We start from the raw sequence: 26,285 nt of genomic DNA, 5'->3' as shown, positions 1-26,285 counted from the left end.
TGAGCCTCGGACTCTCGGGACAGCAGCAGGGAGTGTGCACTTAGTCATTCTGGCTGCCGCTTAAAGAAGGTTGATTTCTGGGTGGCACTGAGCAAATATTTTTTTCTGAGAAAGGGGGTGTCAGACCATATCAGTTTGGGAAGGTCTTCCAACCAGACACTCTTAATAATGTTCCATTATTAATTCCTATTATTGTTATTATTGGCTTTGGAGCCACACCCAGCAGTGCCCGGGGCTTACTCCTGGCTCTGTGCTCGGAATGTAGTGCAGGGGGTTAACCCGAGTTGGCCACAGACAAGGCAGGTGCTCTCCACCCACCCTGTCTCTCCGACCTAGTGCCATGATCAGCATTTCCCTGGTAGGCTTCTAGGGCCATCCTGCCTGAGCCCGAGGCTCAGGTCACGAGCTCTCTGGACAGGTGCCCACTGGGGAGAGGGGATGTGCTTCTGCCAAAGGCCCCTTGATTCGGTGTTCCCCCGGTCTGACTACTCTGCCCCCACTGCAGAACCAAATGGAAGTCACATCTCAGCTGCCCTCCGGAGGAAGTCAGGGCATGCTCCCAGCCCCCTGACCTCAGCACTGTGGGCCGTGGTGGGGCGTGTGTTCCGCGGTGGGCGCGTGGTGTGAGGTGCAAGGGCTCTGTGACGTGTGTTGATGTGAGCGTGTCAGGCCTCCCGGGGCTCAGCCCTTTCTGGGATTGTTCTTGGGATTGTGAGCGGCCAAGTCAGCTCCTTTTGCACTCACCCTCTGCGCAAGTGTGCCCCACCCCGTGCGAGTGTGGGTGGGTGGATGGGGCTGGGGGCCTCTCCTCTGTCCTTTGGATGTGAAAGGCATATAAAAGTAACCTGATGTGCCTTTGCAAGTTATTAAGGGACTTTCCAAAGTGTGCCATTTCCAACTTTTGATCAAATTCGATTTATCTCTTAAAAACATTTTTTTCTAGAGTTTTTCTATCTTTTCTAAGTACTCTTTGCTCATTCCAAAGCCTAAAAATACCCACATATGTTCTAGAAGCCGTTGGCTTTAGCTTTTGTTGGGGTCTGGCCTGCTCCCAGCGAGGTTGGGTACCATGTGTGAAGAGGCAGGTCTGTTTGATCCTGTGTCAGTGTCTATTCCATACTGGCTCTGATCGCCCGGACCCGCGTTTCCTGTTGGACTGGCACCCCTGTGGATGCTGGTGAGCAGACAGTCACTGTCTCCACTCCCAGGGCCAGCGAGACTGTGTGACCCTCCAGTGAGGTCACTGAAGCTGGAGGTAAAACCAGCCCCTGGACAAGGCGCAGGCTGCACCTCGCTGGGGTCCTGCCAACTCACAGCTGCCTTCACTCCACCTGGGCTCGGATTCTGGGGTTTTCTTGCCTAAGTGGTTACATCTTCTGTTACTTTTGTTCCTAAGTATCCTGACTGTACCATTTTGTTAGTGAAACAACTTGAAGTCTTATTTTGCAGAACCAGATACTTAGAAACACAGCGGCCCTTTGAAGCCTGCTCTCAAGCCTTGCTGCACTCACAGGCCAAAGTTTCTGTCCTCCTTAGGAGCTGCTGGGTGGCTGACCTGGCGCCCGAGAGTAAAGGCAGCTGTGCCTCTCCCCTTCCCATAGCTCCTTACATTGCACAGGTCAGCCTGGAAGGTGAGAGGGGACACCTTGCCTGTCCTGAGACAGTCTGTCAGAGCCTGTGACACATGGACATTCTTTGTGATGGGTCTGGTGAGATTGAGAATGTTCCCTTCACTTTTTCGTGGTGGTCTTTTGCAAAAGGGGATGCTGAATTCTGACCTGTGCCCTTCTGGTCCCTCCAGCCGAGCACTCTCTCCCTCCCTCACCTCTCGACATGACAGACCACAGTGCTGTGTTGTTGATCCGTCTCGTGTCCTTTGGCCAGAACCCAGATAGACACGACACATCACTGCTTTTACAGCCTGATTCGATTTGCTAATGATTGCCCAGGACTTCTCCTTGATAAACACCAGGGACATGGGATCCTATACATCTGTTCTTGTATTGTCTTTATCTAATTTTGGTATCAGGGCAAGAACCAGTATGATAAAGTGCATTGGGAAACGTTTCCAGATGTCTGGAAGCGAGTGGAGAGCTGGCGTGATTTTTCACTCACAGTGGGCGTGCAGTGTGCTCTGTGGGAAGGAGTGGCCTGATGGAGCCACTGTTGGGAGAGACACACGGCCACTCAGGCCACGTCTCCCTGCGAGGCCTCAGCCGTGTCAGCCCTTTGCTTCCAGGAGTGCACTGTCCCCCTCTTTGTGGGTTCTGTGGCCTGAGGTGGCCTGTTGTCCTGCTCTTGTCTCAGTGCTGATGTCTCTTCCTCATGGCCCTTGTCAGCCTTGCTACTGGATTAAGGATCGTACTGAAAGGGCCAGAGAGTCTAACAGGGCGCTTGTCTTGTATGCGGCTGACCTGGGTTCGATCCCAGCATCCAGTATGGTCCCTGAGTCCCACCAAGGGAGATCCCTGAGTGCAGAGCCAGGAAGAAGTCCTGTGCACCACTGGGTGTGTCTCAAAAACCAAAAATGAAAGAAAGAGAAAGAGAATGAAAGAAAGAAAGAGAAAGAAAGAGTGAAGGGAAGAAAGAATAGAAGAAGGTGCTTCCCATGGGCACTGCAGGCAGCTCGGCTCACAGGAGGACACAGAGGTGAGGGCCTCACAGGAATGAAGCCCTGGGTCCAGGCCTTAAGAAGAGCCGTCAGTGCTCCACAAAGTACGGGTGCTGGGCATTAGGAAAGAGCCTTGCCCCGGCACGCAGAATGCTGAGTGGGGCAGGAGGCCAAGCAGGGTTCGAGGAGAGTGACCTAGGAGCACTCCGCTCAGCTTGCTGGGGACTTGGGCAGGGTCGCGCCTGCGGGTGTGCTCCGTGCATGCCCCCGGCTCCCTCACGGTCGGTGGGGAATGCGTGGACACAGAAGTGGGCCTGGTGTCATCCAGTCCCCTGCACCAGCTCTGTTCTGTGACTCCAGAGTCTATCTCTTCTCTGCACAGCACCAACCCTCAGCCCTGCTGTGTGGGGAAGTGCCCACCAGTCAAGGCACTCAGTGAATATGGGTAGAACGAGACAATGAATGACCGATGGGCAGAGGGAGGCGTAGATGGGGAAGTGGAGGGATGGATGGATGAATGGATGGATGACGGGTGGGAACGTGGAAGGAGGGGTGGGTGAAGGACTGGTGATGGTGGAGGAAGGGCAGGTGCTGGGGAGGACAGAGTAGGTGGGGGGGGGAAGGGCAGGTGATGGATAGACAAAGAGGGGACGGGCGGTGTTTCAGCCTACAAGTTCTTTTTGGACTTGAGCCAGCCTTGGCTCTACCCAGCCCAAGTACCTCTGACCATGTGAAGTTTGCAGCCATCATGAGGCCTGGGCTTTCTTACCTACAGAACTGAGTCTCGGGGACGGCAGGACCATGGCAGTGGGACAGCACCCCAGGGTGCCTGTCGGGTGATCTCGAGGGACAGTAGCCACACCACCCTTTCCCCAGATGAGCTTGGGGTCACGTAATAACTGCCATTATCTTCCTGTCCTCAGAGCTGTGAGTGCCATGCTCCAGCCCTCACAGGGCTGAGCTGGGTTTATTTCCTGCACACCCAACCCTGTTTTGTGGTGGCTGAGTTTCTACTCGGTGCAGCAAGGCCGGCCCAGCTGGCAGGCACTCTGGAGCCTGATGGCAAGGCACAGGTGCAGGCACCCCTGCAGGCATGGGGCTGAGCTGCTACATGGCGACACGATCACCCCGGAGAGAGTGAAGACTTTTCAGCCCAGCCAGAGCCACTGATGGCCACAGAGGATGAGCAGATAGGAAGACAGCCAGACAAGGTCAGGACTGCGACGGGTCCCGGTCTGCGGTGGGGGGCTATCTTCTGAGCCCTGGTGGCTGCAGCCCCTCCCCGGCTGGTCTGTCTTCATCCTTGTGGAGGGCTGCTCTGGCCGAACAGCAAGTGGGTCCTGCTGTGGGAGACTTTCCCCAAAAAACCCTACTGTGAGCGGGCGGGGTGGCTGAAGGGGCAAAGCGAGGGGGTGGGAGGTGGCCCCTGGCAGACCCTTCTCTGCTGTGCCACATGCATTTCTCTCCACTGGAGAAGGGCTTGTGGGGGTCTGGATGTGACTGCTGGGAGCCCCGTGTAAACCGCTGGCAGGGTGACCGCTGGGAAACATGCAGCCTGTGCTCTCGTGGCGCATGTTCCAGGGTGGGGACCACGGGGTGAGGCCCACGGCTGGCTGTGGGCTTTCCCGAGTTGGGCTCACGGGCACACCCCTGCCTGGCAGGGAAGTTGCTCCCGCTGCCTAGGCATGCCCAGGGTGGGATCCAGATGGAGGCTGAACCAGGCCACAGGTGGGACACGGGACAGCATTCCCAAGGTCCGGGGGTGACGAGCAAGCCCCCGTGCATGCCTGACTCTGTGAGCGTAAACCGTTTTGGCCAGGCTGTGGGTGGGAGAGGGGAGGTCATGGCAGTTCCCAGGAAGCTGGTTGGAGGAGTGGGCCCTGCACCGGGCACCGTGGGGTCTCTGTGGCTGGGTGGCCTTACAGCAGTGGCTTCCCACCCTCCCTGGGGGTTGTGGGCTGCCTCACCGGATCTCCTGTGGCGGGTCTGGAGCAGGGTCACGCCCATGACCTCCAGCCAGCTGTCTCTTTGCAGGAAGCACACGGGAGACTCTTGGAACATAATGAGGCCCTTTGGCCACAGCAGCATAGAGTGGCCGGGGCACTAACTCAAGGGCTGAAGAGCATTCTGCACGTAGGGTCTCTGGTGTGACCCCACGTGCTGCACGGTCCCCCACACCCACACCCACCTCCACCTGTGGGCCCCAAAGAGCAAGCCAGCAAATTACTGCTCTAATAAAACGGAAAGCAGGGCAGGAAGTGCTCCCAGGGGTTCCCAGGCTCCCAGTTCTCAGAGGGTTCCTGATGCCAGCTCACACTCAGCTCACACACACACTTATCTCCCTCCCGCTCTGCCCTCTCCCTCTTCCCTTCCCATTTCTCTGTGGTGCTCACGGGCACACCGCTAGCTGTCTCACACACCTGGCAGTGGAGCTGGTGTGGGGTTAGGGTTAGGGTTAGGTTAGAGTTAGGGTTAGGTGTGTGTGGGGGGCAGGTAGTAGCGCCTCAGGGAAGAAGCGCTGGGTGCATGTGGATGCTACTGGGGCGACAACTCCAAGACGGACGCTTGCGAAGCAGGTGCTTGGCCACGGAGCCGCCCCTGCCCGCCCAATTCCCGGTACAAATGCAGGGCATTTCAGGGAGCTGAAGGCTGGCGTGGCCCAGGTGGGTGGAGGCCTGGGCTGCACCTGCCCCTGCGGAAGCCTTCAACCACAGGAAGATGACAAGCGGAGATGCGCTGGCCGCGTGGCGGCTCCAGACAGCCCCCGGGGTCAGAGGCGGGCCTCGGCCTGCCCGAGGACCAGTGGCAGGCGGCTGGACAAGGGTGTGGCATGCGCCGGGGGCTCGGTGCGATGCCGGTGCAGGGTTCTCTCAGTGGGTGTCTGGCCGCGCAGCGTCACGAGCAAACGGCCTGCGTGGCCTTCCAGCGGCCAGACCGCCTGGCGGCCACGCACCTGCCCATCTGTCCGCTGTTGGCTCACGGAAGGCTTGCAGCTCCCACGGGGGCTGGGACCCGGCTCCTTGGATCCTGGCTCTGCTCCCAGCCCTGCCCCGTTCTACCCCGACCTCCACAGCCAGGGTTCGAACCGGGCCGTGCACAGAAGCCCGGTCACGGCGGGCCCCAGGGACAGGGGCAGCTCCGGAAAAGCAAGTGGCTCCTTTAAGGGGCGCCTGCGGGGCCGCCGGTGACGTCACGAGCGCGCGCGGGCGGAGTCGGTGAGACGCTCTTCGGGCGGGGCCGGAGCGAACCCGAGAGCCGGAGAGCCCGGCTGACTCCGCCCACCGCCCGCGCAGGCGCACAGGCCCCGCCTCGCTCGGCGCCCGCGTCCACCCAGCACCGGCCGCCGCGCAGGCCCCGCCCTCCGAGCCGGTCGGCCCCGCCCCGCCGGCTGGAGCGCGGCTAGACCTTGGCTGTGGGGGCCGGGCCCTTTGGGGGCGGGGGCGGGGGGCGGGGCCTCGGGGCGGGCGCTCTCCGGGATGGCCTCCGCCGGGGGCGGGGCCCGGGCGGGGCGGGGCCTCTCCGGGCCGGCCACTCCGCGGCCGCCGGCCCGGGGGCGGGGCGCGGGCGGGACGGGGCCTCTCCGCCCGGCCACTCCGCGGCCGCCGGGCCGGGGGCGGGGCCGGGGCGGGGCCTCGGGGCGGGCCTCGGGGCGGGCCTCGGGGCGGGCGCTCTCCCGGGCGGGGCGTGCGGGCTCGGCGGCTGCGGGAACTTTCCGGCGCTCCTAATGGCTGCGCGCGGGCCGCGGTGAGGCGCGGGCGGCCGGCGGGCGGCGCGGGGCCCGAGCGGCGGGAGCGAGGCGAGAGCGAGCGAGCGCGCGCGGCCGGACCCCGGCCAGGCCCGGCCCGACCCCGGCCCGCGATGCGCCCCGGGGCCGCCCCCCGGCGCAGCTGACGCGCGGCCCGCGCTCGCGGCGCGATGGCGGGGAAGGGGAAGGCGGCCCCCGCGGGCCCCGCGCTGCTGCTGGTCACGGCCAACGTGGGCTCGCTGTTCGACGACGTAAGTGCCGCCGCGGGCGGGGGCCGCCGGGCGCCGCGGCGGGTCCTCGCGCAACTTCGGGCCGCGTCCCGGCCCCCCCGGCCGCGCGCGCGGCTCCGCTTTGTGCTCGCGCCCCGGTGCGCGCGGGGCGCCCGCCTCCTTCTATTCTGGGCTCCAGCAACAGGCCACGGCGCCGGCCGGGATGATTCAGACCCTCGCGCGGCCCCGGGCCTGGGCCGTGTCGGGGCGCGCGCCCGGGTCCGACCGGCCGCCGCTGCCCGCTGGCCCCGGACACACGCCTCCCGCCTTTGTTCCGCGCGCCCGCCGGCCCGCAGGAGCCTCTCCCGGGCGGCATCTGCGCCCGAGCCCGGCCGGGTGGGGTGCCGGGGGCGGGGCGCCCGCGGGAGGCGCTGGGCTCCGGGGCGGCCGGCAGGACCGGACTGGCCCGGGCTGGCGTCCCCGGCGGGGCGCGTGCGCCCGGAAGGGCCCTGCGCCCCGGGGCCGGCCCCGGGACGGGGTCCCCGCGGTGGGCACGGCTGCTCCGGGCTCGGTGGGCTGCGCCGAGGAGGGGCGCGCGGCGAGCCAGGCGCAGCCGTGGCCCTGGGACAGGCTCTGGTGGCCGCTAGGATCTCCTGTCACCGCGTCACTTCTCGCCTCCCCGCCCCCCCAGACTGCCCCTCCGGAGGTCCGAGGGACCCCGAGTGGTCCTGCGTGGCTGTCACCTCTGCCGCGTGGGCAGGCGCCGAGGGAGCAGGTGATGGCGCAGAGCGAACGCTCCACGCAGGTCCCGGGGTGCGCGCCCAGGGGCCCTCCTGAGACCTGGCCAGAGCGGGTCCTGCTGCCCCCAGGACCCACCTGATGCAGAGGCGGGGCTGGCCGGCTCCCTCCACTCCCCCGGACCCCCAGGCTTCCTGCTGCTGCTCTGGGCTTTCTCTGCCCTGCTGCCAGGGCCAGGGCCTTCAGACCCCCCCCCCCCATAACACCCCTCTCGGGCCGTGTCCCTCACCCCCCTGTGTCTTCATGCTCCCGTGAGCCCTGCCCACAGGGAGCCTGTACTCTCTCCCCACCTCCACTGGGGCTTGGGGCCCCGTACAGGGTCCAGGGAGGCACGCTGTGGGCTCCCATGTTTCCCTTCTCGTTTGCGGGTGTCGCCAGGCCAGCCCAAGCCCACCCAGAGTGAGGGCTGAGCCCGGGCCTTCTCTGACATCCAGCACCCGCAGAATCTGCCAGTGGTTGGCACTTGGCTCTCCTCGCCCCCGGGCCCCTCTCTCACCTACAGTCTCCCCTCGCCCCCCAGGACCCCCTCACTCACCTGCAGTCTCCCCTTGCCCCCGGGGCCCCTCTCTCACCTGCAGAGTCTCCCCTCGACACCCCCTCCCCGGAGCCCCTCTCTCACCTACAGTCTTCCCTCGCCCCCCAGGACCCCCTCACTCACCTACAGTCTCCCCTCGCCCAGGGACCCCCTCGCCCCCCCCGCGCTGCTTCCTGTCTCTGGGACTTTGCCGCATTTGGATGCTGTTGTGAAGTTTCCTAGGGCCTCTCAGCCCCTCTTGTGCCCGTCAGGGCTGCATCATCGTGCTGGTCCCCCTCTCACCTCCCCCTCCCCCTGTCAGGTTGCTGTGGGGTCCTGAGCAAGGCGCAGTCGGCCGTCATGGGAGGTGGCATGTCCGTGTGCATGGGTGTGTGCACTGTGTGTGGTGTACGTGTGTAGACGTTTGGGATTGGGTATGCGCACATACATGTACACAGGTTTGCGTGTGTATATATGCCTGTACATATGTACATATGTGTCCTAAGTCTGCATGTGAGTATGTACACGTGTGTGCACGGCGCCCAGGGCCAGGCCTGAGTGAGGTGCTCCCCCGGGTTTTCTGTGGGGGTCCTGTGCCCAGTTTCGGGGCTCTGCTGCCATCCCTGTGCAGGTCTGTCGGGGGCTGCCCCTCGGTGAGGCGCGGGGTCAGGCTCACGGGGGCTGGCCTGCCTCTGCCTCCTGCCGCTGCCTCCTGGGGTCCCGGGGCTCTGCTGTGGGGTGGAGGCCCTTTGACTCGGGTGACATGCTCTCGTGCGAGTCCGGGGGGCCCAGGGCCGGCAGGTCCTCACAGGGACTCACGGCAGCGCCGGGAGAAGGGACCCCGGCCCCCCCAGCGCTGCTGATACCGGGAGGGGGTCTGGGTTTGGGGAACCCTGTCTCCACGCCGCTCTGCGCTGCTGAGCCCCTGTCTCTGGGGAGGAGGCCCCGAGCGGGCCCCTGGGGTGGTCAGCGGTCCTCTCCCGGCTCCCCTGGCAGCTGCTTCAGTGGGGGTGCTTCCTGTCCAGGCTGCCTCCACCCTGGGGTCCTCTTGAGTGGCCCCCCACCCCCTGGGGGGGCTCAGTGGCTTCCAGACATTCAAACCACATCTGTGCTGACCCCAGGCCTGTGGGACAGGTGAGCGGGCACAGCCACGGTGCCCCCCCCCCGCCTCTGTCCGGCCAGGTGTGATGTGGGGCCTGTGGGGTCCCCGCCCTCCTTGGTGTGGGGAGCCTGGGCTGCTCTCAGCGCTGTTTGGGGGGCATATGTCGACACGACTCGGGGAGAGCTGGGGGCCACCCTGGCGGGTCCGCGCAGGACGTGGGAGAGGCAGGGCCTTGGCTGTGGGAGTCCTGGGCGGTGGGCCCTGGGCTGGAGGACCCTCTGCCCCCCGGGAGCACGCGCAGAGCCCTCCGCCCACCAGCCTGTCTTCACGCCTGTGCCGTGCAGCTGTCCTGGCTGTGCCCTGCGTTGAAGACTCGTGGTCCTGGCACTCAGACGGCCCCTTCTTGGCCCCACCAGCTCCTGCTAAGCTACTGCATAGCCTGGTGTGGGTGTCGGGCACCTTGGCCCAGAGAGTGGGTGCCCCTGCGGCCTGGTGCCGTCACTGTCCCCTTTTCGGACGCCTTTCTGAGGCTCGCGTTCTCCCCCTGGGAGCTGGGCTCTCCAGTGCTCTCGCTATGGCACCTGGGACGGCCGTGACCTCTCTGGCGTCCATCCCCGCTGCCCTCCCCTGAACACCCGCTGCTCCCCTTGGTGGTCCGTGTCTCTCGAGCTGCTCCTGAGCACTGCACGAGGCCGCCCCGTGTGTCTGCTCTCGTGGCCTCCCCCACCTGGTGCTCCCCATGACTCCTGCCCCCGTGGCCGCCCTCCCCGTAGCCGCCCTCCCCTGTGGCTGCCCCCCATGCCTCCCTCACCCCCCGTGGCTGCCTCACCTATGCCCTGTGCCCCACCTGGACTGGGCTGGACTGTTCCTGCTCTTGGGTGTGGGGCCCAGCTCGCTTTTAGCTTGGGATCTGGGGTCTCGACTCAGGTGTGGCCAAGGGCCTGAGGGTCCGAGTGGGGGGCTGGTGTAGGACCCCTGGGGTGTCTGAGTTCTTCGGCTCCAGCCCAGGGGACACCCTGTGCACCAGGTCTGTTGTGCCATCCCCGCCTCCTGCCGTGGTCAGCCCTGCCCACGATGTGCTCTCGGGGACTGTCCACAGGCCTGTGTCCGGGGCCTGCAGGGGCGTGTCCTGCCTGGGCACTCCCTGGGAGCTGTGGGTGGGGGTCCCCGCCAGCCTCTGCCCTGGCGCAGAGGACTCTGGGAGGCATCTGCGTGAGCCAGCCCCCTGCAGGCCCCTCTGCGTGGAGGGTGCCAGCGTGGCACGGGCGGGGCTCAGCTGCAGGCTGGCCCTCACCACAGAGGCCCAGCCATGGGCATCAGACCTGTGACCCGGCCTCCCTGGAAAGGCTGAAGTCGCTTCATTGGACCAGTGTGGCCGTGGTCCCAGTCTCGGGGAGCTGTGCCTGGTTCCGGTGGGGCTCGGCCTCCGCCTTCCCTCTCAGGCTGTGGACCCCCTGCTCTTCCTGACCGCACACTGGGAGCTGGCGGTGCTGGGAGTTCAGGGTGTGTGTGTGCACGTGGGGCCGGCAGGTGTGTGTGTGCCAGGGGCCAGAAGGTGTGTGCATGTGGGGCCGGCAGGTGTGTGTGTGCCAGGGGCCAGAAGGTGTGTGCATGTGGGGCCAGCAGGTGTGTGTCCTGGGGCCCGGCAGGTGTGTGTGTGCCGGGGGCCAGAAGGTGTGTGCATGTGGGGCCGGCAGGTGTGTGTGTCCTGGGGCCCAGCAGGTTGTGTGTGTGCCGGGGGCCAGAAGGTGTGTGCACGTGGGGCCGGCAGGTGTGTGTGTCCTGGGGCCGGCAGGTGTGTGTGTCCTGGGGCCGGCAGGTGTGTGTTTCCTGGGGCCAGAAGGTGTGTGCATGTGGGGGGCCGGCAGGTGTGTGTGTCCTGGGGCCCGGCAGGTTGTGTGTGTGCCGGGGGCCAGAAGGTGTGTGCACGTGGGGCCGGCAGGTGTGTGTGTCCTGGGGCCAGAAGGTGTGTGCATGTGGGGGGCCGGGAGGTGTGTGTGTCCTGGGGCCAGAAGGTGTGTGCATGTGGGGGGCCGGCAGGTATGTGTGTGCATGTGGGGCCGGCAGGTGTGTGTGTCCTGGGGACCGGCAGGTTGTGTGTGTGCCGGGGGCCAGAAGGTGTGTGCAAGTGGGGCCGGCAGGTGTGTGTGTCCTGGGGCCAGAAGGTGTGTGCATGTGGGGGGCCGGCAGGTGTGTGTGTCCTGGGGCCCGGCAGGTGTGTGCGTGCCGGGGGCCAGAAGGTGTGTGCATGTGGGGGGCCGGCAGGTGTGTGTGTCCTGGGGCCAGAAGGTGTGTGCATGTGGGGGGCTGGCAGGTGTGTTGCAGTTGCTGGTGATGGTCAGCAGTGGTGCTGCAGGATCCCTGGTGGTGGACCGTTTGGGGTCCCTGCGATGGTCAGCTGGGCCAGGGGGCCCTTGTCTGTTTGGGGCTTATTCTTTGCCTGCATGGCAGGGGGTGCCTGTCCTGTTGGAGGGGGGTGGTTCTTCGACTCTGTAAGGCCAGCCGGGGCTGCCTCCCTTTTCCACATTATGTTCTCATGGTGCGGGGGTACAGTGAGGAGGGCTGGGGATCCCTGGTGTAGGGCTTTGGAGAGGATGGCTAGGGGTCTAGGTGCAGGGGTGTGGGAGGAGGGCTGGGTGAGTTGGGATGCACGTGTGCACTGAGGAAGGCTGGGGGTCTGCAGTACGGTAAGAAGTCGGAGTATGAGCCAAAGTGTTGGGGGTCATGTTGCAGGGGTGTTGGGAGGCGGGCAGAGACCCTGAATACTGGGGTATGGGGAGGGGAGTGGGGGTGGATGCTGGGGTGTGGGGAGGATGGTGGAGCCTCTAATGGAGTGGAGGAGGGCAGGGGCCCTGGGAGGAGGGGTGTAAAAGGAGGGTGGGGATCCTGGGTATAGGGGTGTGAGTAGGAGGGGAGTGTCCCTGGCCACAGGGGTGTGTAAGGGTGGGATTGCTCAGTGCAGAGGTGTGGGGAAGAGGGCAGGGTCCCCAGGTGCAGGGAGGAGAGTAGGTACAGGGGTGTGGGGAGGAGAGTGGGGGTCCTGGGTGCAGCAGTGTGGGAAGGAGAGTGAGGCCCCGGGTGCAGGGGTGTGGGAAGGAGAGTGTGGGCTCTGCGTATAGGGATGTAGGAGGAGGGGGCTCTGAGTTCAGGGAGTAGGAAGTGGGGAGCAAGGTCCCAAGGTGCAGGAGAAGAGTGGAATCCCTGGGTGCAGGGGTGTGGGGAGGAGGGCGGGGTCCCTGGGTGCAGGGGTGTGGGGAGGAGGGCCACGGGAGCAGCTGCTTGAAGGATTTGTTCTCTCTCTGTTCGTGGTCTGCTCATCTGATGAGCATCTCCTGGGGGGCATCCTGGCCCCTCTCCCTGTTGCTGCAGCCTCTCCCCGGGGACCTTCTCTGACTGGCCCCTACCCTGTTGCTACTGTTGCTAGCCTGCGGGCCGCGGTGGGCAGCAGGAGGGCGGGGGAGGTGGGACCCTGGCGTCAGGGGGAGTTCTTTCAGGTGGGGGCCGGGGTGCAAGGAGGGTCCCCGGGACCAGCAGAGGTCCGCTAGGCCTCCCCGTGTGGGGTGGGGCGTGGCACCTGCCTGGCCCCCACACACAGGTGGGCCGAGAGGCACTCGGGGTGCCCGGCCAGAGGGGGAGGCGGAGACCAGGATGGCCCTGGGGGCTGCCCGGGAGGGACGCAGAGGCTGTCTGCTGAGGCCTCTCAGGCTTCTTAGCTGCGGGTGCCCCGCCCGGCCCGCCTCCCCACTGCCTGTGCTCGGGTGGGCGCCGAGCCCTTCCCCACTCGGGCCGTGTGTGCCTGACCGCTGTGTACCAGAAGGGGAGGAGAGCGGGCAGGGGCCAGGGCCGGGGTGCTGGCCAGAGAGGGGTGTTCCTGGGAGCAGTCCCGGGGCGGAGGTGAGGACTGGGGGTCGGGGCTGGGGGCCTTGGGTCTGGCGGATCGGGTTTGGGGACCAGGGCAATGAGGGGCGTCCGCTGGGCTCTTTATCCTCGTGTCGTGGCCCAGGCCACCCTGAGCATCCTGGTTTCCAGTGCTCAGACTCAGGAGATGCTTGAGAGCAGGCTGGCGGGGCCGGAGCCATAGCAGAGTGGGGAGGGCATTTTCCCTGCGGGCGACCGCCCGAGTTCAGTCCCCGCCCCCCATAGAGGCCCCCAGGTACCTCCAGGAGTGATTCCTGAGTGCAGAGCCAGGAGTAAGCCCTGGGCATCGCCCTGTATGACCAAAGAGAGAGAGAGAGAAAACGCAGGCTGGGCCCTGGGAGAAGGGGGGGTGCGGCAGCCCTGCCTTCACGAGTCTCCTGCAGTGACGGGCTTCCTGCTGGGCAGCCTCCGGACAGACCGTAGCAGCCCCACGCCTCTGCGTGGACACAGGGTGGACATAGGACACACACAGTTGGGCGCAGGATGGACTTGTGGAAGGCTTAGGAGATGGGTATGGGGTGGACACGGATGGAAACAGGCCAGGCCGTGGTGGTCTGGATGGACGTGAAATACAGGGAGGGCAGAGTGGACACAGGAGGACACGAAGACACAGGATGAGCAGTCTGCCAGGGTGGACGCGGGGTAGGCCAGTAGGCAGTCGGGCCGGAGGGCCGAGCAGCGGGCAGGTCTGCCCTCTGCCAGGGCAGCTGCCCCACACCTGCGTGTCGGCCCTTTTGCCCTCCAGACTGTCCTCCACCAGTGAGCCGGCCCCTCTGGCCCCCACGCTGCCCAGACTGACCCCGTGCATCTCCTCTGCCCACGACTTTGCTCTCAGGGAGTGTCCCAGTGGCTTGTGCAGGGCTGTGCCTCCCAGGGCTCGAGGCCGTCCAGGTAACTGGGGCCTGGGAGACGGCGTCCAAGCTCGTCCACTGTCTGTGGGTCCCGCCGTGAGGCTCTGGCTCCGCGAGGCCCATCCCCAGCACTGCTGGGTGGGCTGGGGCGTCCGCGTTCCGCGCAGCCAAAGCTGGGAGAGTGCCCACGCGTGTCTGGGCAAGTCCGCCTCGGGGAGAGGTGTGCCCAGCCCCTGGAGCACTTTCAGTGAGCAGACTCTGTGGGACTTTTCCGCAGGGAGGCTGGAGTCTGGGCGCTCCCTCCCTCTGTGTCCCGGTGTCTGCCGCCGGGCCTGGCCTTCCCTTCCCGAGGAAGGCCCCGCACCCTCGCGTGTTGGCCCGGAGCTGCTGCGGGCACTCTTCTCCCAGGGTGCCCTGCCGCCCTTGCTCAGACTCAGGCGCGAGTAGAGTTGTTTCTGGGTGCTCCTTCGGCCCTGGGCCCTCTGTCGTCTAGAGCACCACCTGCGAGGGGCTTTGAGCCAGCGTGTGGGAGCCCCCAGCCCTGTCACGCGAGCCCCAGAGCTGCGGGTCTCCCTCAGGCCCCACGAGCCCGAGGGTCACCGCTCAGTGCTGGACAGGGCACGCCTGCCAGCGAGGGCCCGAGCACCCCGCCGGCCAGTCCGGGAGCGCGTCCGCCCACTCTCCCAGCCCCTGCAGAGCCCCCAGTGCTGACCACGTCCAGAGCTTTGGTCAAGCCTCGCACCCCCCACGTCTCCTGCCTCACCCCCGTCCGCCTCGCACCCGCGCTCGTGTCTCGCGTACAGGCATCTGCAGCTCCTGCCGGCTCTGTCCCCTGTGCCCCTGCTCTCTGAGAGCTGGCACAGTGCTCTTGCCGGCCCTCGGCCCTGCCTCCTCTCGGCTGCGGGTTTCGATCCCACGGGAGCCGTGCGTGAGGTTCCCGCTGCTGCCCTGATTCAAGCGGGGGCTCCCGCCCGCCTCCTTCCGGCCCTGCCGCTGCCCTTCTCCCCCGCTCCTGAGCTGAGACTCTGTGGCTGCCACGTGGCCATCAGCACTGGACGGCGGCTGGGTCGTGACAGGACCGTGGTCGCACCGTGGCCGGCTCCTCTCTGCCCTCTCCCGGGCACAGCCTTCCTGGGCACCGGCACCCGGCCGGTCCGCGCCCTACAGTGGGGGCTCGGCTGTGGTTGGTGCTGCCAGGCCAGGGGCTGAGTGCCACGGCAGACCACCCACGGGGAGACTGCTGCCTGCGGAGCCGCGCTGGGCGCCCACTGCAGGCCAGAGGGGCGCGTCAGCTGCAGGCGCTGGGCGTCTGGGCCCCGCTGGCCCTTCCCTCTGCACTCGGCCTGGGTCAGGGCCAGGGCACCTCCTCGGGCCTCCCCCCCCCCCCCCGCAGTGCAGCAGGAGCCCCAGCTGGCGTGACGGGCACACTTGTGCAGCAGCGTCTTGCTGGGGTGTCAGCGTGTCCCCGTCCGACAGCTCAGGAGCAGGGGAGAAGGGGGTCTCCCGCTTGCTGCCCCCAGAGCCCTCCTGCTGTGGGTGGAGGGGCTGCCTCCAGCCTGGCCTGCTGGGAGCTGTGGGGTTGGCCGAGGTCCCTGGCATGGCCAAGGGGCCACAGCGGCATGTGAGGCGGCAGGCCCGGGATGTCCTCCTGCCAGCGTCTCCAGTCTCCGCAGCTCCTGCCCGGGCACTGGCGCACAGCTCACGGCCCGGGACAGCTCTGCAGGCCCATGAAGGCCCACATGCTTGGTGACGCCCACACCCCCTCCCAGCCGCCTCTGCCTGCACCCCCAGGGCCCCCGCTGTCTGCCCTGGAATCGTCAGGAAGGTTTGCCGTGGAAACTGGGGCTCTGTGTGTTCCTGGGCACGTCACCCGTGGCTCAGCCAGACACGTGTGTGCTGTCTCCTCATGCCCCCATAGCACAGGCCTGTGTCCTGCTTGCCCGCACACACATGCTCATATTCAGCATGCCCTCACATGCACACCCACGTTCTATGTGCCCTTACACACGTGTGTCCATGCTCTGCATGCCTCAGGCACGTCCACGTTCTATGTGCCCTTACACGTGTGTCCACGCTCTGCATGCCTCAGGCAAGTGCACGTTCTATGTGCCCTTACACATGTGTGTCCACGCTCTGCATGCCCTCACACGCACGCCCAAGTCTGTATGCCCCTACACATGTGTGTCCACGTTCTATGTGCCCTTACACACGTGTGTCCATGCTCTGCATGCCCTCACGCGCACGCCCAAGTCTGTATGCCCCTACACATGTGTGTGCACGCTCTGCATGCCCTTGCACACCATGCCCGTGTTGCGCACGCCCTCCCATGAGCACGCCCGCATCCCGCAATGCTCCCGATCTGCAGGTGCATGGACTCTGTTCTCTCCCGGGCTCCTGCTGGCCCACGCCCCGAGCCCCTGCTTCTTGCGGGACAGTGGTGCGTGTCCTGCCAGACTGTTCTGAGCTGTGCCGTCCTGCGGGGCGGGGGGGTGGGGGACCGGGGCCAGCCTGGATGCCCTGTTGGGCAGTCCTGGCTTTTCTCCTGCCCACGGTGGGCCTGGGCCTGGCACCTGGTGCCTGTGCCCACCAGTGGAAGGCCCTAGAGAGTTGCTCTCTGGGTGCGTGTGGGGGGGAGGTCATGCCAGCTGCTGCTCTGGGCGGAGCCTTCGTGTCTTTGGGGCTGGGAAGAGCGGTGAGGAGTTGGCAGGGCACGTCAGCTGAGCATGCACTCATCCTGCCCTGGACCACTGGCCCCGGGGTGTCCTCTGGGGCCATCCCTGGGCTGCTGACCCCGTTGTACCCCTGGCCTGGCTCACCTCTTGGGCCATCCCTAGGCTGCTGACCCCGTGACATCCCTGGGCCACTGACCCCGCAGTATCCTGGCCTGGCTCACCTCTGGGGTCATCCTGGGCCATTTGACCCTGTGGTTTGGGAGTTGGCCCCTGGACACAGCATGAGAAGAGGACGGGGTGAGCCACGGCGACCCTCTGCCTTAGCTTTTCGTGTTTTTCTTGGGGCGTGTTCCTGGGTGCCCTCTGAAGGGGGTCTGAGAGCAGCCAGAAGTGGGAAGTGGGTGGGCCTGGGAGCGACTTGGAGCTTGTTGGGAGTCTGGCCCCACAGGGTACCTGCTCTGGGCCTCTGCCACATCCCCAGTCTGACAACCCCCCTGCCAGGCACCGGGTGGGGTGCTCAGCCACTGCACCCCCGGCCAAGCCCCCGTGCTGAGCCATGTGTCCAGGCACATGGGCACAAGTGTGCATGCATGCTGGAACACGGCCATGCAGCCTGTCCCGTGCTGCCCGGGGCGTCTCTGCAGGCCGGCCCCTGGGCTTCATCCTGGCCCCTGGGCATTGGGGAGCCTTTGGAGGTTTCAGTCCTGAGTCCACCTCGCATCCAGCACGAGCCAGTCCCAGAAATGCAGCAGAGATTTTCAGATACTTAGAAATGAGGCAGTTTGCTTCCCCCCTGTGGCTAAGGGGGCAGAGTTTGCCAAGAATCAGAAACTGTTCGGAAATTTTTGAGCAAAATTTAATGAGAAATTCTCGGTATTAAGTGCTTATATTTTTGAGAAGGACCATTTTCAGACCAGCCATCTGTCCTACTTTGAAAATCCAGCAAAGGGCCCGAGAGAGCCCAGTGGACTGGAGGGAGAGCATGCAGGAAGTACGCGGGCAGCCTCGCCGGCACCTCCTGGACCTGGGCTGGGCGGGGCAGGGCGGGGCCCCCAGCTGGAGAAGGAAGAAAAGGACGAAGAATCTCTGGACGGAAGAGCAGGTGTGCAGGAGCTCCCTCGAGGCAGGAGAGGAGTCTTCTTTTTTCATTCTGGGACACACCTGGCCATGCTGGGCGCGTGCTGGGCTCTGCTCAGGGGTCACTTGTGCAGGCACTAGTGGGCCCACGCAGTGCCCAGAATCAGAGCTGGGCCTCCTCCTTGCCAGGCTTCTGGCCAGCCCCTGGGCTATCTCCCAGCCCTGGAAATAAGAAACTTCGGGGCCGGAAACAATGCAATTGAAAACAAAAGCAGTGGAGAAAACGGGTGAAGCAACGATGTTTAGAAGAGTCGGTGTGTTGATGCGAACCCAGCGAGGCTGGGAAAGGGGAAGAGAGAGCGTCAGTGTTGGGTGGGAGCGGGGCCCCCTGCCCCAGTTGGAAACTTCCCGCAGGCCGACGGAAACGTGGGTTCAGGGTGCCCATGGCGCCACCTGCTTTCCGAGCTGCGGGCATGTGCTGCCCATGTTACCAGGATGCACAGAGGTGCCTGTGTCACAGCCCCCGGCGGCAGTGTCTGAGGGGCTCCCCACAGCCCCCCGAAGGCAGTGTCTAAGAGGCTCCCCACAGCCCCCCGAAGACAGTGTCTCAGGGGCTCCCCATAGCCCCCCGAAGGCAGTGTCTGAGGGGCTCCACCAGCTGCTAGGACCCCTCCTGACCTCGCCGTTGCCTCGTGGGCTGACTCCGAGGGTCCCACCTGTATGGCACGTCCCTTTCCTTCTGCTGCGTTTTCCTCCTTGCTGGGCCTCGTCACGAGACCCCGCTGTTGCCCAGGAGCCGCGGGCTGCAGCGCTGGCCTTGCGGAAACACGAAGGGACCAGCCCGAGCGTTGTTCAGCTGTGTCCGCCTCACCTGGAGTGTGGAGCACATACCCTTCTCCGGCAAAAAACACGCAGTGTGTGGCCTGGCACGGGGTGGGGGGGGAACAGATGTGGCCGTTTTGGAGAGATGGCATTCACCTTGTCAGAGGCCCCGTCCCCAGACACAGCCCCAGGGACCGACAGCGGCAGTTGGGAGCTGTTTGTGGCGGTCGGCCGGGTTTCCTCATCGCGCCCTTCCCAGCAGAGCCAGCTTGATTGCTACAAAAAATGCACGTGGTGGTCACATGTCGCTATCAGCAAATGCAACGGTCTGCCTGGGGTGTGGTGAAGTTTGGTGCCGAGAAGGCCGTGTAGGTTCTGACGTCATTAGTGGGGAACCTCACTGGGCGCTGAAGGGACCTGAGCAGAGCCAGCCTCGCCTCTGCCTTGTTGGGGCCACACTGGCCGGCTCTCCGCACAGTGCTCCCGGGGCCTGAGGAGACTGTGGTGCCTCTCATGGCCCCAGCTCTGCCCACCAGCCTCCCTGCCCCTGGGAGGTGATTGTGCTCCGTGAAATAGATTCAGGCATCACTCGCTCCAGCCTCCTCCTGTCCACACCCCTGCCAGCTCCAGCCTCCTCCCATCCACACCCCTGCCAGCTCCAGCCTCCTCCCATCCACACCCCTGCCCGCTCCAGCTCCTCCCATCCACACCCCTGCCTGCTCCAGCCTCCTCCCGTCCACAGCCCTGCCCGCTCCAGCCTCCTCCCGTCCACACCCCTGCTCACTCCAGCCTCCCGTACACACCCCTGCCCGCTCCAGCTCCTCCCATCCACACCCCTGCCCGCTCCAGCTCCTCCCATCCACACCCCTGCCTGCTCCAGCCTCCTCCCGTCCACAGCCCTGCCCGCTCCAGCCTCCTCTCGTCCACACCCCTGCTCACTCCAGCCTCCCGTCCACACCCCTGCCTGCTCCAGCCTCCTCCCGTCCACACCCCTGCCCGCTCCAGCCTCCTCCCGTACACACCCCTGCTCACTCCAGCCTCCCGTACACACCCCTGCCCGCTCCAGCTCCTCCCATCCACACCCCTGCCTGCTCCAGCTCCTCCCATCCACACCCCTGCCTGCTCCAGCCTCCTCCCGTCCACAGCCCTGCCCGCTCCAGCCTCCTCTCGTCCACACCCCTGCTCACTCCAGCCTCCCGTCCACACCCCTGCCTGCTCCAGCCTCCTCCCGTCCACACCCCTGCCCGCTCCAGCCTCCTCCCGTCCACACCCCTGCTCACTCCAGCCTCCCGTACACACCCCTGCCCGCTCCAGCCTCCTCCCATCCACACCCCTGCCCGCTCCAGCCTCCTCCCGTACACACCCCTGCTCACTCCAGCCTCCCGTACACACCCCTGCCCGCTCCAGCCTCCTCCTGTACACACCCCTGCCCGCTCCAGCCTCCTCCCATCCACACCCCTGCCCGCTCCAGCCTCCTCACCACCACCCATGGCCCCGGGGGTGTGGGTGCTGCCCGGGGTGCTTGCTCGCACCAACCCCTTTATTGTGGGAGACCGGGCTGGGCGTACGGCCCCTCAGCGGGGGTGCCGGGAGGACAGGTGAGGGCAGGCACGGGGGCTGCATGCAGGTTCTGTGTCCGGGAGTCGGCCACAGCCCTTGGAGCTGGTTGCTTCCCTGCAGGGCCCCAATGAGGCTGTGTGGGGCAGCCGGAGACCCTTGGGGCTCTGGCTCCGGGCAGCAGGGCCGGGGGAGGGTCCGGGTCTGGTCTGCCTGGCCTCCTGCAGCTGCCCCCCCGCCCTCCCCCGGACTGCCAGGGGCTCCGCTGGGCGGCGAGAGGAAAGGGAAGCGGAAGGGCGGACCGTGTCCGGCTGGGGCTATATTTAGACGCGGCTATTCTGGACAGAGTCTAAGTTCTTAGAATGTTTCCCGAGACCCGTGCGCGCCCGGCCACTCGCCGCGGGCAGGATGCCACTTTGCATCTTCACCCACTGGCCCCAATGACTGGCTGGGAGCTCCCGGCTCCCGGGGGTGGCCCCGGCCCTGCTGACCGCCCTGTGCTGCTCCTCGGGGCTCCCGGCGGCTCTGGTGGGCCCCGCGGGCTGTGCTCCATCGGAGGACCGTTGGCAGGGCCCTGCGTGTGGCACTGCTCAGGGCTGCTCCGTCGGCTGGCGGACAGAAGCGTCCACGTAGGGAGTGGACGGGGCTCGGCAGTGCCCAGGGTGCTGGCCCCACTGTGGTCTGGGGCCACGTCCTTTGCTCATGAGGCTCAGGGGTCACAACCTCACCCAGGACAGGCCTGGACCCCTCAGGGTGGCTGTAAGGCCCCCCAGGTGCCCTCCCGGTGCAGCTGCCATTGCAGGCCAGAGGCCCGACCCCTGTGGCCCTTGTCTCCACGACCTTCGTCTCTGTGGCCCCCGTCTCTCACCCCGAAGGGGCTCCACACTGGGCGCCTGGTTCCTGCCTGCTCTCGGCTGTCAGGATTTCCTTCTCGCCTGCTGGTGTGTCGTGTGGTCAGCCTCCCGCTCCCAGTGACACCCCGTGAGTCCACCAGCCCCGTGATGGCAAGGTGGGCACTGCACAGGGGCGGGAGAAGGTGGACCGATGGGCGGCCCTGTGGACTGCTCCATGTATGACCCCGTGCAACAGTGCTTTGACCTTCTAGTGCTTTCTAGGACCTTCTCTCTCTGTGTATGAGAGACAGACAGACAGACTAGTCTGAGACACACCCCTCCCTTCCTTGGAGGTAGGGGTGGGGCCTGGCCCTGGAACTGTTCCAGTGAGGAGTTCTGCTTATTTGAAGCCAGAGTGAGCAAGGAGTGCCCGAGTCCCTGTGGGTGACGGCACTGCCACTTCCCCGGGGGCTGAGCCCCTGCTGCTCATCCAAACTGGGCTTCCTTGTGCTTGGTGGCCCTTCCTGGGCAGGGTGCACCCCTGGGGGCACCTTTACATGGATGATGGCTCCCTGGACAGTGCCCCCCTGGATGTTGTCCCCCTGGACAGTGCCCCCCCTGGACGGTGCCCCCCTGGATGGTGTCTACCCCTGGACATTGCCCCTCTGGACGGTGTCCCCTCTGAAGTGTCCCTCTGGACGTGGCCCCCTGGATGGTGTGGCACAGTGATTGGTGCCCCCTGGGGCACGAGGACCTCCGTGGTTGTGCAGTGTCTGGGACCTCACTTTGGGGCCCCTGTGAGTCTCCCTGCGCCTGATGTTGTGTCCCTGCTCGGAGAAGGCCCTGGTTCAGTCGGCGTGAGTGAGTTGGCCGTGGCCAGGCCGGGCAGTGGCCGTCTCGTGCTTGTCTGCGCTGCGCACCTTGCCTTTGCACTGGGCAGTTGGCCTCGTGTGCTCTGAGCCCCGTGCCCCGTCGCGCCCTGCCCTCCGCCCTTGTCCTGCACATCTCTGTCCCGTGGGTGCCATCGCCACACTCAGCCACGTGGCCGCGTGTTCTAAGCCCTGATCCACCATCTTGCTTATGACACGTGTTAAGGGGCAAAAAACCTTGAGAACCGCTGGGGCCCCTGTCCTGGGCAGGGTGGGTGGGTGGGCTGCGTCCCGCGTCCCTGCCCAGCGCGGAGCTGGTCCCAGCCCTCCCCTTCCTTGGTGTCTGGTGCGGTGGGCCCCCCGCCCCCCCCCCCCGGTCTGTGCTGGCACCAGCCCGTCCCGGGAGGGTGGAGCCTCCAGCGGGCCCGTCCTTGGTGTGGACTCCCGGTGTCGGCTATTAACCCTGGGAGAGGGGTCCCCGCCCCGAAGTGCCCATTCTGCCGGGGGGGCCACCCCTGTGCTGACCTGGGCAGCTGGGCCAGGGTCAGAGCCGGGACCCCGGCGGGGGGACGTGGCCACTCCTGGCCTGCTCTGCCGCCCTGTCTGGGGTTGTCCTGCTTCCGGCTCCCAGGCTGGGCCGTGTCTTTCCCGCCCCCCAGACCCCCCTGCGCGCTGCTCGGGCTGCCGGGCCTGGCGGGTCCCTGCCACCCCATCTCTCCCTCACCATTTCTCTTTCTCCGGACTTTGAGTGGAGGCTGGCCGACCCCGTGTGACCCCCCAGGACAGTCACATCTGCTCTCTCTGTGGACACTGCCTCCGTGGTCTCCTTCCACTGGTTCTTTCTTTGCCGGGAGCAGGGATTCCTCCCTGCTGCCGCTCCTCTCACAAGCTGTTTGCGCCGTGGCACGAGGCTGCCGGGTTGCTTTCCTCTGGCCACTCGTCCCTGCGCGCCTCGGGCCGGGTGTGGCACTGTGGCCAGTGGGGTTGCGCCTACCGGGCTGCGATACTGGATGTTGGCTATGCTGAGCTCATACCACACCCGGGGGGTGATGTTTCTGATCTGTGTCTGTCCTGGGATGTCCAAGGTTGCTATTAACCAAGAACTCACATTTGTCTACAGTGTGTCCGAGACACTGGGGTGATCCTGTTGGTCTCGGGTGTGTCCCCGGAGCTCTGGCCCTCACTGCTGCCCCGAGGACCAGGTGTGCTCCACGGCCCGGCTGGAAGTGCTGCAGGTCTGTTCCGAGTGGTGCGGGGTCAGGCAGGGGGTGTTTGCCCACACAGGAACATCGCCGTTGCCCGCAGTGGCCAGGGCTGGACGTGGTCTCTGCTGTGGGTGAGACCCAGCGGGAGCCAGCGGTGCCCGTGTGCGACTCTCGTGGCCTGGGGCTGTGCCTGCAGCGGCCGGCTCCCCGCACGTCACCCTGTGTCGTGGGCCCCGGTGATCGTAAATCTCTGCGTGTCCTTGGCTCACCTCACCAGAGCATCTGCTCACGCTCGGGCTGTGGCTGCAGCTGGCCTCCGCCTCCATCATCCTAGGCCCCGGCTCTGCCTCCGCCCCGTCTCTGACAGCTGCTCCGTCTGGGGTGCTCCGCCGTCAGTCACTGGTTTGGGCAACGGATTCTCTGCAGACTCGCTTCCCGGTCAGCCCCAGGGCGTTCTGTGCAGGGGCCCGACATCTCCTCTTAGCGCCAGGCCCCCATGGGAGATGGGGCCCCGGAGCCGGGCGCAGCTGCCCCGCTGCGCCCCTGGCACTGGCCCCGCTTCTTCCCCGCTTCTGTCGGGAGGTCTCTGCTGGCCTCCGCGTGTGGCCCGGCCGGGCGGCTGGCTCGCTCTTAGCCTTCTGACTCACTCCTCGCTGAGTGCTGCGTGTCTGGTCCCTCTGGGGCGGGGGTGCTGTTTCCCCTCTAAGGGTCTCTTGTTTTTCGATGTCCTGCATTTTGACTGCGGTGCTTCTCAAGTGTGCAGCCCACCTGGCTTTCTCTGAGCCCTGGGATCCGTGCTTGGCAGCTGTCGCGGGTTTTGAGACCTTCGAGCGTTTCCTGCCCTCCTCTTCACGCCCCCGTTGTCTGTCGCTGCATCATCCGGGGTCGCTCCCGAGCTCTTGCTCGCGGGACATTGCTCTCACTTCTGCCTGAGTCTCCCTCTTGCCGCTCCCGTGGAGGCTTGTTTCCAGCTTTTCCTGTGGACCCTCCCGGGGCTTCTGTCTTGCTGATGTTGCCGTCTCCGCTTGCCCGTCACCCTGTCTCTGTGAGGCCTGGTGCGCTCAGGCCGTGACGCAGGCTCCCTTTCTCCCTACTGCAAACTCGTGTTGTGGCTGTGGCCAAGGGTGTAGAGTGACTGCAGCTGTAGTGTGGCTCTGAGCGTGTTGTGACTGCAGGTGGAGTGTGGCCGTGGGTGTAGTGTGGCTTTCAGTGTAGTGTGGCTTTGGGTGAAGCATGGCTGTGGGTCTGGTGTGGCTGGGTGTGGGTGTAGTGTCACTGCGGATGTGGTGTATGACTGTGGCGTAGTGCGGGCAGACTGTGGCTCTAGTGTAGTGTGGCTCTGGGAGAGGGTATGCTGTGGCTGTGGGTGTAGCGTGGTTGTGGGTATGCTGTGGTATGGGCGTAGTGTGGCTGTGAGTGGAGTGTGGCTCTGGGTGGAGTGTGACTGTGAGTGGAGTGTGGCTCTGGGTGGAGTGTGGCTCTGGGTGGAGTGTGGCTGTGAGTGTAGTGTGGCTCTGGGTGGAGTGTGACTGTGAGTGTAGTGTGGCTCTGGGTGGAGTGTGGCTCTGGGTAGTGTGTGACTGTGAGTGTAGTGTGGCTCTGGGTGTAGTGTGGCTCTGGGTGGAGTGTGGCTCTGGGTAGTTGTGACTGTGAGTGTAGTGTGGCTCTGGGTGTAGTGTGGCTGTGAGTGTAGTGTGGCTCTGGGTGGAGTGTGACTGTGAGTGTAGTGTGGCTCTGGGTGTAGTGTGGCTCTGGGTGGAGTGTGGCTCTGGGTAGTGTGTGACTGTGAGTGTAGTGTGGCTCTGGGTGTAGTGTGGCTCTGGGTGTAGTGTGGCTGTGAGTGTAGTGTGGCTGTGGGAGAGGGTATGCTGTGACTATGGGCCTCATGTGGCTGTGGGTGTAGTGTGGTTGTGGGTATGCTGTGGTATGGGCGTAACATGGCTGTGAGTGTAGTGTGGCTCTGGGTGTAGTGTGGCTCTGGGTGTAGTTTGGCTGTGGGTGGAGTGTGACTGTGGGTGTAGTGTGGTTGTGCTGTCGCTGAGTGTAGTATGACTATGGGTGTAACGTGGTTGTGGGTGTAGCATGGCTGTGGGTGGGGTGTGACTGTGGGTGTAGCGTGGTTGTGCTGTCGCTGTGAGTGTAGTATGACTATGGGTGTAGCATGGTTGTGGGTGTAGCATGGCTGTGGGTGTAGTGTGACTGTGAGTGTAGTGTGGCTCTGGGTGTAGTGTGGCTCTGGGTGGAGTGTGACTGTGGGTGTAGCGTGGCTGTGCTGTCGCTGTGAGTGTAGTATGACTATGGGTGTAGCGTGACTTTGGTGTAGCATGGCTGTGGGTGGAGTGTGACTGTGGCTGTGTGTGTCCTGTGGCTGTGGGTACAGTGGGGCTGGGGGCGTAGCTGAGTGTGGATGTATTATTGCTCTCGTGTTGTGTGGCAGAGGGCTTAGTGTGGCTGTGGGTGTGGGTGTGTTGTTGCTGTGGCATAGTGTGGCTGTGGTTGTGACAGGTTGTGGCTGTAGTTTTGCCTGTGGCTATGCTTGTGATTACGGAAGCTGGCTTTGAGGTTGTTCCCAGGGGCTGGGCGGCAAGGCCAGTGTCCGGGTGTGCAGGGGTGTGTTGTGTTGGGCAGCTCTCGGGACTGTCCTGGGTTCTGCCCTGCTTTGCTGAAGAGGGGCCCTGTGGCCGTGGGCAGGCCCCCTGCCTCTCTCACTCAGGCTCCTGGGAGACGCTGGGAGACCCTCCCGCTCTCTCCGTCTTGCCCCTAGAGGCACCTTCGTTTGGAAGAATGTGTGTAGCTAGTGTGAGTGTGCGTGTGTATGTGTTTAGCGTGTGGCCTGTGGTGTTCATGGCATACAGCTGTGTGGTGTGTGTCTGGCGTCTGGATGCATGCGGCCTGTCTAAAGTGTATATGTGGTGTGTCTGCGCTGCATAGGTGCATACGGCATGTCTGTGTAGATGGTGTGTATGTGTGGTGCATGGCCTGTGTGATGGGAGGGAAGGAGTGTGTAATGTGTGAAGGGGCAGAGTGTGTGTGATGTGATTGGAGGGGTGTATGAGGTGTGTGAGGGGTGTGTGACTGTTGTGTTTGTGTGATGTGTCCTGGCATGGTTCTAGCATGTGGGTATGTAGCGTGGGTGGCGTCTGGTATATGAGCAGCATGTGTAATTGTGTAGTGTGTGCTGTGTGTTATGTGGGCAGCATGTATGTGGCGTGGTACATGTTTAGCCTGTGCTGTGTGGTTTGTGCATGACACATGTGGGCCGTGGTGGGTGTGGCATGTGTGGAGCATGTGCTGGGTGGTGTATGGCGCGTGCCTCGCGTGTGCTGTTTGGGCAGATGTGTGGAAGGTCCCGAGACTGCCGTGTCCTCCGTGCTCTGGTGCCCACGGCAGCCGGGTGTGTTGGCGGGCTGTGTGGCGACTGAAGCTTTGGTTGTTCCCTCCAGCTTCAGAGCTGGTTCAGTTAGACGCGAGCACGGTGTGGCCAGTCATAAGCCGAGCAGAA

The 26,285-nt window shown here is 64.9% G+C and overlaps 1 protein-coding gene across 2 annotated transcripts in view; it reads left to right on the top strand.

Moving 5' to 3' along the window:
* Positions 1-6,278: 6,278 nt before the first annotated feature.
* INPP5A (inositol polyphosphate-5-phosphatase A) overlaps positions 6,279-26,285 on the top strand; it is a 64,499-nt gene continuing 44,492 nt past the window's right edge. Inside the window, exon 1 of one of the 2 annotated variants that reach the window (XM_055119041.1) lies at positions 6,279-6,607. In XM_055119041.1, the coding sequence (XP_054975016.1) occupies positions 6,527-6,607 (81 nt within the window). In that variant the 5' untranslated portion in view covers positions 6,279-6,526. The remainder of the gene's footprint in view (positions 6,608-26,285) is intronic. The other variant, XM_055119042.1, reaches the window with a different exon arrangement.

This window comes from Sorex araneus, chromosome 11 (genome assembly GCF_027595985.1).
Source record: "Sorex araneus isolate mSorAra2 chromosome 11, mSorAra2.pri, whole genome shotgun sequence".
Taxonomy (NCBI): Eukaryota; Metazoa; Chordata; class Mammalia; order Eulipotyphla; family Soricidae; genus Sorex; species Sorex araneus.
The sequence above is the reverse complement of the archived record's forward strand: the minus strand, read 5'-3'. Positions and strand labels throughout refer to the sequence as shown.